Source organism: Apis dorsata, unplaced genomic scaffold (assembly GCF_000469605.1).
Source record: "Apis dorsata unplaced genomic scaffold, Apis dorsata 1.3 scaffold_137, whole genome shotgun sequence".
Classification (NCBI taxonomy): domain Eukaryota; kingdom Metazoa; phylum Arthropoda; class Insecta; order Hymenoptera; family Apidae; genus Apis; species Apis dorsata.
In genome coordinates, this window is record NW_006263429.1 from 216082 (window position 1) to 227195 (window position 11114).

Here is an 11114-nt window from a genome sequence, read left to right on the forward strand (position 1 = left end):
TGTACAAAACAAAAATATAAGCCTTCTAAATAAAATGAGCTGGCCTCTGCAAGCCCTGTTTTACGTAAAAAAAGTTTTTTTATTTCAATTTTTTCCTCTCAGAATTTTTAGAAACAATTTAGGTAATTAGAGAATCGATTCTAATATAAAAGATATACAAAAATTTGCAATTTCAAGAAACATTTCGGAGTTTACAAAATTTTCGAAAATAAGAATTTTATAGTAAGAATTTTAAAAAATTAAATTAACAAAAATAGAAATTTTGGGAATAAAAGTTTCAAAAACAGAATTTTTACAAATGAGATTTTTAGGAACAGAAATTTTAGTTATGAATTTCGAGAACAATAAATCCTAGAATAAAAATTTCAAGAAACGATACTCTAAAGATATAAATTCGATGAATATGAATTCTGATATAAATTTTAGAAAACTATTTTGATTATAAAATTTTTTTTGGCAAGAATTTTGAAAACAGAAATATGTAATAAATTTTATTAATTTAAATTTAGATTTAAAAATTTTTCTATTAATGAATTATACATCCCTCTAATATATTTTAATTTAATGTTTATTTATTATTAAAATGGATAAATTTATTAAGAATAAAATTAAAAATTTCGAATATATGAAAACTAAATAATAGAAATAAAAACCAGGTTATTATTTAATAGCTTAAATATTCTGAACAAATAAATCTAAAGTATTAATAAAACAGGGACAAATAATTTTATGATACATAAATATAATTTATATGTATAAATTAAAATAAAATTTAATATTTTATATCTTTTATAAAAATTATTTGATTTCTAACAAAAAAATATAATTTTGAATAAACATCAATAAATAAAAGTTAAAAATTATGGAATTAATAGTGATTTATAAATTATAATATACGTTTAACAATATTTCAAAAAACTTTAATAAATATAGATAACCTGTCAAAATATTATATTTTTAAATGAATTTTATAAAATTATTTTATTTTGTTTACCTGTTTATTAATAGATAATCTAATATGTTTTATTTCAACAATAAAAATTTGTTTTTTACAATCAATTAATAAATAAAATCTTAAGTAGTACTTAAATTCTTAGGAAAAGATAGTATGTGGATTTTTTTATCCGCGTAAACATAACCTCTTCGTTCTATTCTATTATTTTATATTATTCTAAGAAGAATAAATTTTATTTTTTATAACTTGCAACAATTTTTATTTGTAAATAATGTTAAAATTTTTTTTATAATTATTTTATATTAAAAATTGTAAAATATTCAAAATCAAAAGAACCTTATTTCTCATTATATATTAGCTAACTTTTGATGATTCTTTTGATATTGAAATAATGCCTAATTTATTTAATGGCGATAATTCCGATTCTGAAAAAGAATTAAAGATAAATACAGATTATGCCAAAAATTATAATAATTGGCGGCAAAAAGAAGAATTAAACAAATGTAAGTAATTGTACATATATATAGTATAATTTTATAACCTTTTGTATCAAACTATTTTTGTCTCTTAAAACTCTCTTATATTTCAGTAAAAACAAAATACGGAGATATCAATACAAATGCAATATCGGATGAAAGTTCTGAAAGTGAAAGTTCTGAAAACGAAGAAGAAAATGTATAATAAAATATTTTTACATTTATAAAAAGTTTTATAAATATATATATTATAATATATTATAATATTATAATATATATTATTTCCTAATTAGATACTTTTTATAGGAGCTGACAGAGCAATTCGATAAAGATTTTTATAAGACATTAGCTCTTTTAAAAAATAAAGATCCAAAAATTTATAATCAAGATATAACATTTTTTAACGATACTAACAAGACACAGGAATTATATTCAGAAAAGAAGAAGCAAAAAACTAAAAAAGAAAAAGCTATTTTTTTAAGAGATTATGAAAGAAAGATTATTGTAGAAAGAGAAGGAAAATTTAGCGATAGTGAAGATGAGAATGCTCAAAAAAAGGATAAAGAATTTGAGAAAATCACATATGTTCAAGAGCAAAAACAATTAAAAGAAAGTTTTAAAAACGCATTGCAAGAAGAGGAAGAGGAAGATGATTTATTAAAACCAAAAATCAAATCTGAAAATGAAAAAGAAAAAGTAAGAAAAAGTAATCTTTTTTATTTTTTATAAAAAAAAAACAGAATTGTTATTTTATTTTTATTGTTTAGGAAGAGGCTGATTATAAAGAATGGTTAAAAGGTCAAAAAATAAATATAAATGAAAATGAACAGGAAGTACTCAAACCTTTACGTGATTTTTGGACAAATCCTAATTTAGATGCTAATGAAAAATTTTTAAGGGATTATGTGCTCAATAATAAATATCTAGACAAAAATTATACAGGACCAGATGATATTAGCAATGAACATGAAAGTTACGCAATTCACGATAGTGACGAAAATTTATCAGAAGATGAAAGAAATATTGAAAAACAAGAACAATTTGAGCATAAATATAATTTTAGATTTGAAGAACCTGATCAGGAATTTATTAAACGATATCCACGCACTATGGAGAATTCTTTAAGACGAAAAGATACTCGTAGAGCTGAAAAAAGAGCAGAAGTAAAAAAAAGAAAAGAAGACGAAAAACTAAGAAAGAAAGAGGAACTTATGCAATTAAAAGCATTAAAGAGAAAAGAAATAGAAGAAAAAATAGAAACATTAAGAGAGATTACAGGAAATGATGATATACAATTTAATGATCTCGATTTGGAAGGTGATTTTGATCCTAACGAACATGATCGAAAAATGACACAAATTTTTAATGATGATTATTATGCCGCCCCCGAGACAGATGTTAAACCTGAATTTCCAGATATTGATGATCAACTAGAAATTGAAAATACGTGGGATGATTATGATCCAAATACAGATAATTATGAAGAAGAAGAATATAAAGAGCCGCACTGCGAAGATGCAGATTTTAATGTAATTTTGTTTTTAATTTAATTATATATTAATTTCAATAAAAGAAATAAAATTTAAATACCATTTTAGATGGATGCAGATTATGATCCATTAAAAAAGATTCAAAAAGAAATAGAAGATCCTAAAAGAAAGAGACGCAAACGAAAATCTAAATTCGCAGAACTTATGGCACAAGAAAAGCCAAAATTTGATCCACAGCAATATAAATCTTATGAAGAATATTTTGATAAGTATTATTCATTAGATTATGAGGATATGATTGGTGATATACCATGTAGATTTAAATATAGAAAAGTTGTACCAAACGATTATGGTTTGACCATGGAAGAAGTAAGAAATTTTTTTTATTCATTATTTATTAATTATTCATTATTATTAATTTTTAAAAGATCTTAATTATATATTTTTTATCAGATATTAATGGCTGATGATAAAGAACTGAATAAATGGTGCTCTTTAAAAAAAGCTCTTCAACATAAACCAGATTATGTGGAACTTAATGATGTTCGAATGTTTAAACAAAAAGCTAAAAATGAAACACTTAAAAGAAAGATACTTAGTAGTTTATACAAGTAAGAAAAGAAGAAAAAGAAATATAATTTTAATTATTTTTTTAATTATATTTTTATTATTTACTTATCTGTATTCGATATTTTTTTTAGAGAACCTGAAGATGAAAAAGAGGAAAATAAAAAACAAGTTGTAAATACTACTAACACTATCAATATGGAAACAAAAAAGAAACCTCGAGAAAAGCAAAAAAATATACAAGGAATAGAAAACAACTCATCTATTGCTAAAATTAATCATGAAACATTAACAGATAATAAAAACCATGATATTAATAAGAAGAAGATTATAAATAATATTGATGAAACACAGAAAGAATCAAAGAAAAATTTAAAATCTAAAGAAAAGAAAAATCAGCAAGAACAGCTTGAGCAATCACAGCAAAAGAAATTGAAAATTAACAATCTCAAAGAGTCTATAAATTCTACCAAAAATGAAATGCAAAAAGAAATTACTGATAAATTTATTAATAAAAAATCTACATCTAAAAGAAAAGTTAATGATCAAAATCATAATGAGTCAAATGTCAAACATTTCAAAAAAGCAAAATTAAAGGAAAAGATTATGAAGAAGAAATTCAATGAAAAAAAGAAGAAAAATTTAAAGAACAAAGAAATCAATAATGATATTGCTTCACTAAATCCTGAAAGATTAAGAATGTATGGAATAAATCCAAAAAAATTAAAAAACAAATTAAAATATGGCAAAAAGAAACAGTAGTTATGATATATTATAAATATAAATATATACACAATTTGTTATCAAAATGAATTGTTTTTATTTTTTGTTTTTCTTATATCATCATTGAAATAAGAGTATGTATTTATTCAATATCAATAAATACATTTTCAAATAAATATAATTCTATTTTAGAATAAATATTAAATAAAGTATAGAATAGATCTAAAATTTAATTTGTTATTCCTTATTGCTTTATATTCAGAATTTCTTTCTACTTCATTTGTTGTCGGACTAAACTTTTTGTTGTTTAAATTTCAACACTTACTGGAATATCAAAAACTCGCAAAGTATACTATTCTTTACCAAATATCGGATAATCAAAAATATAATATTTATATGTTTTATATTAAAAATTAAAACACAATACACTTTTGAAAGAAAAATGATGAAAATATGATAATCGATATCTCTGATCTTATTTATCATTACGCGCCAAAAACAAGTATAGATAAGAAAAACAAAAATGACAGAAAAATAAGGAAATCAGCGCCATCTCTGAAATGTTTAAATGAAACTAATATAAATTAATATAAATAAGAATAATTAATTATATAAGGCTGATAAACTTACAGTATAGGAATTAGCGCTATTTCTATTCTTTTTATATTATTTGTTTTTTTTATTTATTTAATTTTATTTGCAGTATTCTGAAAATGGTGCTTATAATTCCTTAATTTTTACACTATTCTGTTTTTTTGTTCTATTCTATATTTTTGTATTATTTGTTCTTCTTCTCTATAAACTAATTTCATTTGCAATATTCTAAAAATAACGCTCTTTTTCTTAAAAAATATGATAACATCTTGTCAGCCATTTTGTTAGAATATTCCATTAAGAAAAGTCAAAAAAAAATATTTTAATAATTTCTACTTTAAATAGAAAAAGAGCATCTTTTTTTATTTTCCGAAAAAAAATGTTCCTTTTTTTCCAAATGTTTCATCATAATATCATATTGCAACTATCTTAAATCATATCGTAAATTTCATAAAGAAAATAATATAAATAAAAAGTAAATTAGTGTTATAAGTATTATTTTTTAAAAAATATAAAGAATAAATATGAAGAATTATATAAAGTATTGTATAAAGAATAAATATAAGTAAAAAAATAATATGTTAATATAATATTAATATAATAATCATATATTCACGTTGTTTTGAATGCAATTAATTTGATTAAATTTAATTTGTAACAATTTTATTAATTATGTATATTTTCTAATATATTATATTCTGAATTGATAATGTAACATGTAAAATAATCATATTATATAATTTTTTATTTCCGGTAATAAAAAAAAATATTGTATGAGAAATTTATTCCCTATCTAGGTAATCTATGGTAGAATTACTATGTAATAGATATATGATATACAATATGTTTACTATTAGATGATGTCATTTTTATACAATTTTTAATCTAATACTTTTTTGCATATAATATTTTTTTTTATAATAAATTTTAATTTTAATAAAGGTAAACATTGATAAACTATTTTGAAAATAATAAAATATAAAATTTTGGACTTTTATATATAAGAAATAATAAGGAATTACAATAATTTTTTATTAGGTTATATTTATATCGAATAAAAATGGTTTTTTATATGTATTTATTGCAAATTCATTTGGAAAATAGAAAAATACCAAAATACAATTTCCAGATATATAAAATCTTAGTATAGATACTATATTTTATATATATTTCATAAATGCAAATTAAATGTAAATAAAGTATATTATTTTAAATTATTTTTTAGATATGACAAAGGAACAGAACTCAAGAAGTTTATCAAATAACACATTATTAAGTGCAACAGCACATAATATAATGTGTGAAAATGATTTAAATATATTATTGATACAAGAAACTGATAAAGAAATTATAAATATGACAAAAAAAGAAATCATTGAAAATTTATTTTTATTAGAAAAACAATCTCACATAGAATATTTTGTTACTAAACCAGTTTTAAAACTTATTGATCTTAATTTATGCAATAGTCAACTTTATAATATACCTAATTCTTTAAACATGCTAAAAGAATTGCAATATTTAAATTTAAATAATAATTGTTTATCTTTCTTATCAGATGTAATTTGTGAATTACATCAATTGAAAAAATTATATGTTTCTCAGAATAAGTTGAATCAACTTCCCAATAATTTAGGAAATTTATTAAATTTAGAGGTTTTATCTTTAAATACAAATCATTTAACAAATCTTCCAGATTCATGTGCAAGATTAAATAAATTAGAAGTTCTTTATCTTAATGACAATAAATTTAAATGGATTCCAAATTGTATAAGCAAAGGAATGAAAAATTTGCAAATTCTTGAATTTTCATGTAATATAAATTCAAAATTGGATTTTTATCCTCTGAGTACTAATTTAACTACATTTTATGCAGAAAAAAATAATGTTTGTCTTTCATTTCCAAAATGGATATTGAATTCCAGATATAAGAAACTTGAAATTGTATCACTGAATGAAACGAGATTTCAAACATTAAATTTGCCAAAGAAATCATCTATATCCTATGTTAAAAAATTATTGATGAAACAATGCAATCTTAGCACTGAAGATATTGAAACCATAATTATTGGAATGACAAATCTTGAAGAACTAATAATTGGAAATGGAAAAGTATGTTATCAAAATTTTTTTACAACTATGCCTATTAATACAAAGAAAATTTTATCTAGTCTCAAAATAATTGACATATGTAATACAGGACTTTCAAGCATACCTGAAATAATAAACAAATTTACCAATCTATCTGAACTAAATTTAGGTTACAATAATATCTTTTTCTTGCCAGAAGAAATTTGTTCTTTAAAAAATTTGAGTAGATTAATAATAAATAATAATCACTTGACAAATCTTCCTGAAAATATTGGACAATTGGCATTGTTAGAAGAATTAAAATTACGTCATAATTATTTAAATGAATTACCTGAAAGTATAAAATTATTGCACAACTTGAAATATATAGATCTATATAATAATGAATTTGAAATAGTACCAGAAATAATATTTAATTTACCAAATCTGAAAGGATTAGATTTTGAACAAAATTACTTTTCAACTGAATGTTTATGGGTAAGGACATAAGTACAAAAAATATGGTTTCATGATTAAAAACAAGCCAAATTTCATTTAAGATCATCTTGTTAAATTTTTTATGTAATACGACAATTGACATTGCTTATTTTTAAAAAATTATTATGGATATTCTATATTAATGGATCAAATCAATAGTACACTAGGTGTCCTAATTATAAAGATATGAGAGATACTTTGAGACATTACTGGTTGGATCCTATATTTGGCTATGAATCTCCTTGTGGATCAAAAGTGAAATCATTAACTGGAAGTGAAAAAAGTTTTTCATCATCAAGCTCTTCGTTTGACGAACGTCTTTTATGCGTATTGTAAGTTGGTATTAAAAATTTTAAAAATCAAGAAAACAAAAGTTTCAGTAAAGAACTAAATTACGTTAAATTTTCCAATATATTATTAAATTAATTTTACTTTTAAATAAAATAAAATTATTTTAGACCAGAAGGATCTCATAACGAAATATTTGATGAACATTGGGATAGCTCGGAAGATTCGGCTGATGAATTTGATCCTCACGGTAAAATAAAGATACATAAATTTAATATTTATAATAAATCAGAATTTAATTAATTGACTGAAAATAATCATTTCTTTATAACATTCAATATACTTATAAATATTCATAATTCCTTTTATATGGCATTCGTATTCACAAATTCGTTCGTAGCACGAACAATTGAAAAATAATTAGTATTTCTTTTAATAATTTAAACATAATAAATTTAAAAATATATAAGTATAAAAATATGCATAATAGTTTTAATAAATATATTTATTAAACTATAGTTATTAAAATAAATGTCATAGATATTAAAGGTTAGACAAAATAGTTATGTTTTTGTTTTAGAAAATAAAGAACCAAAAAAGCGAACATTTCCGCCATTCACATTTTATCAGCCATTTGAACAAATATATCGTCCTGCGGATTTCCATGAGGATCGAATTATGACGCGAGTTTTAAAGATGTTGCAAAACGGGACTTTAGTTTGGCTATCTAACTACGAGGAAGGTCAATTCGAAGATCCTTAAAGAAGATTGAAATTGAAGTTGCATTTGATTTGACAGTTGTATAAAGTATAGTTCAATGATTTTTTATTATTACAGTTAATATATTAAACAATTTTAAAAGAATATTGTCTAGTTAAACCGTTTAACATAAGATAACAATATAGTTTCATATAATATGTGCATTATAGTAAAAAGTGATTTGATAATTATGATTTATTACTTTTATTTTTATAGTTTATTATTGGAAAAAAATTGAATAATTGATTTTATTTATGACTATATTTTTTTTTATATATTTTTTTTAATGACTTAAGTTTAATTGAGTTAAATTATTAAATACAAAAACGATTGCTAATCAGATCTCTATTATAAAGAATACATATTTATACATAATTGAAAAATTATATTTTTATATAAGTAAATAAAATGATTAAATATAAATTAATAACTATTGATGACATCAAAAATTTAATAATACTCAAATAATAATTCAAATAATTTAGATGAAGTCAATTTATTTAAAATAATAATCTTTATTCTTTATCCAAATTTATTATCTGATTTTATAATATGTGATTAAAAAATGATAGAAAGAATTACTAATTTATATAAATTATTTCAAAAAATATCATACAACAATATTATTTTTCATTTTATTAATGTTTCTATACATTGTGATATTTTATTTTGACTAATATATGAATAAGTAGAAATATATAAATAATTTTTTTTTTGTATAATTAATGTGAAAAATAATCAATTTTTCTAAAGTTATTTAAATAATTATTCATTTTACATACCTATTAAATTAAGCATACTTATATTAAAGCATATTTTTATGAATAATCTGTAATTTTAACTTCAACTTAATATTTTCAACTGTGATAAGGAATACATTCCATAGATATATTATTATCCGTATGCAATATACAGATTAATATTAATAAACATTCATTTTATTGTAAATAATTTTAATATCAAAATTGTAACATGATATTTACAATCATGATTTTCGTTATTATATATCTAATAAGTTATATGTAAATATTTCAATTTTATAACAGATCTTTTTACAATTAAAAATAAATAAATTTTATAATATAACAAATTTTTGTTAATGAACGAAAAAAAAAATTATTTTTAAAAAATGCGCACGTATCTATAATCGAGAATCGAAAGTTATGAATGATACCGTCGAATTAAAAAGCTTATTAATTATTATTATATCACATATAGTTACGATCATATTATGTGTTCTCTTTTTTAATTGTTATTTGATAGTTTATTGAATTATATTCATATTTTTTATATTTATCTAATAATTATTTTATTATTTTCTCCTTTCTAAATCTTTCAAATATTTTAAATAATAATAAAAGCAATTAAGTAATTAGCAAATCAAGCAATAGTTTATTTACACGTCTCTTTGAAACATACATTATTTGCACGTAGTTCTTTTCGCAATTTTTCCCTTTTCCTTCTCTTTTCTTCTTTTTCCTTCTTTTTCCTTGCTTTCTTTTCTTTCGCTTTCTTTTCACGTAATATTTTATCTATATACATATAAGTTGAGCATAAAACGAATATATGAATTTAAAGATAATCAAATCTCGTCATAATCATACCTCTAATATACACAGTACATTTACAACATTTACAACATACATCGTTTGGAAGCATTGGTAATAGTTTTTCATGTTTCTTCATCATCATATTTTCCAAAATTTTCCTTGATTCGGAAAAAAAAATCCATTATATTATTAATAACTCTATAACAAGATGCATCACGTTATTTGAAATAAAATTATTTAGCATAAACGATCGTGATGCATCCTGCTTATTTTTAAATTCTATCGTACCAAGATTCCTCCTTTTTACGCACTTCCTATCCCGATATTCCTGTTCCTTTTCCTTCTTCTTATTTTGAGAAGAGCTTTGGAAAAAGGTAAATCGTTTTCTTTTCTTTTCTTTCTTTTTCGGTTTACGCACCACAAAATTCAATTCTTTGACAGAATCGTCACTGCTACTACTTCGACGATCTACGTGATGTTTATAATCATTTTCTTTGCATGAACATTCTCCCGTGCAATAGTCCTCCATGTCCGTACACGAACAAATAATTTCGTCTTTCCATTCCAAATAATCGGTGAAGGTATCTTTGTCCTCTTTGGGTCGCCGCATATGCCTAAATTCGAGACATATAAATAATTCAGATAAAATATTAATAGAAATATGTAATATGACTGAAAATAAAAAATTAAGAATAAATCGTGATATATTTGAAATCAATTTGATATCATGGATTATAAATTTTGTAAATTTGTGCAAAATTCATCAATCAAATTTTCAATCAACATTATATATATAAATGCAAAAGAGATGATAAAATTTGGTTGCAATGAAATTGATAAAAAAATTAAAATTGCATCGTGAAATTATTAATTTGATGATGAAAAAAAGAAAAAAAAAAGATATGTTATCAAAAAAAATTGGCAAATTATGCTTAGTTAGCTCTACGATAATTACTTGAATCGCGTACCACGTGCCTTCGTACTATTTCGTTTGTAAAAGTAGTAGGCAGCGACAAGGCAAATGGTAATAAAGAATAGAATAAGTAAAATTGAACAGTACATCGATGTGTGTGCGATGTAATTATTATTATTATTATTACTATTATTATTACTATTATTATTATTATTATTATTATTATTATTA

At 21.5% G+C, this 11114-nt stretch overlaps 3 protein-coding genes across 3 annotated transcripts in view; 2 read left to right on the plus strand and 1 right to left on the minus strand.

Annotated features, from left to right (window-relative positions):
- Window positions 1–1092: 1092 nt before the first annotated feature.
- On the plus strand, window positions 1093–4292 carry LOC102677474 (protein KRI1 homolog). Its single transcript, XM_006613186.2, has 8 exons — window positions 1093–1219; window positions 1314–1458; window positions 1545–1630; window positions 1738–2127; window positions 2199–2960; window positions 3030–3290; window positions 3375–3532; window positions 3623–4292. Exons 2-8 carry the CDS (start codon window positions 1347–1349, stop codon window positions 4248–4250), a joined length of 2397 nt encoding a protein of 798 aa, XP_006613249.1. The 5' UTR covers window positions 1093–1219; window positions 1314–1346; the 3' UTR covers window positions 4251–4292.
- A 1388-nt stretch (window positions 4293–5680) lies between these two features.
- Window positions 5681–8646, plus strand: LOC102678966 (leucine-rich repeat and IQ domain-containing protein 4-like). The gene is made up of 5 exons (XM_006613287.2): window positions 5681–5747; window positions 6031–7373; window positions 7533–7705; window positions 7832–7911; window positions 8242–8646. Exons 2-5 carry the CDS (start codon window positions 6033–6035, stop codon window positions 8421–8423), a joined length of 1776 nt encoding a protein of 591 aa, XP_006613350.2. The 5' UTR covers window positions 5681–5747; window positions 6031–6032; the 3' UTR covers window positions 8424–8646.
- A 1143-nt stretch (window positions 8647–9789) lies between these two features.
- LOC102678203 overlaps window positions 9790–11114 on the minus strand; it is an 11683-nt gene continuing 10358 nt past the window's right edge. The window contains exons 6-9 of the mRNA XM_031509332.1: window positions 10926–11069; window positions 10282–10584; window positions 10025–10128; window positions 9790–9952 (exon numbers count right to left, since the gene is read on the minus strand). Of these exons, the coding sequence (XP_031365192.1) occupies window positions 9813–9952; window positions 10025–10128; window positions 10282–10584; window positions 10926–11069 (691 nt within the window). The 3' untranslated portion in view covers window positions 9790–9812. The remainder of the gene's footprint in view (window positions 9953–10024; window positions 10129–10281; window positions 10585–10925; window positions 11070–11114) is intronic.

Bases quoted from the DNA above. Each gene is read 5' to 3' on its own strand.
- LOC102677474 (XM_006613186.2), top strand. From the start codon at position 1,347: ATGCCTAATTTATTTAATGGCGATAATTCCGATTCTGAAAAAGAATTA. The intron at 2,961-3,029 runs GTAATTTTGTTT...ATACCATTTTAG, and splicing joins GCGAAGATGCAGATTTTAAT to ATGGATGCAGATTATGATCC. The intron at 3,291-3,374 runs GTAAGAAATTTT...ATTTTTTATCAG, and splicing joins ATGGTTTGACCATGGAAGAA to ATATTAATGGCTGATGATAA.
- LOC102678966 (XM_006613287.2), top strand. From the start codon at position 6,033: ATGACAAAGGAACAGAACTCAAGAAGTTTATCAAATAACACATTATTA. The intron at 7,374-7,532 runs GTAAGGACATAA...TCAAATCAATAG, and splicing joins TTTCAACTGAATGTTTATGG to TACACTAGGTGTCCTAATTA. The intron at 7,706-7,831 runs GTAAGTTGGTAT...AAATTATTTTAG, and splicing joins GAACGTCTTTTATGCGTATT to ACCAGAAGGATCTCATAACG.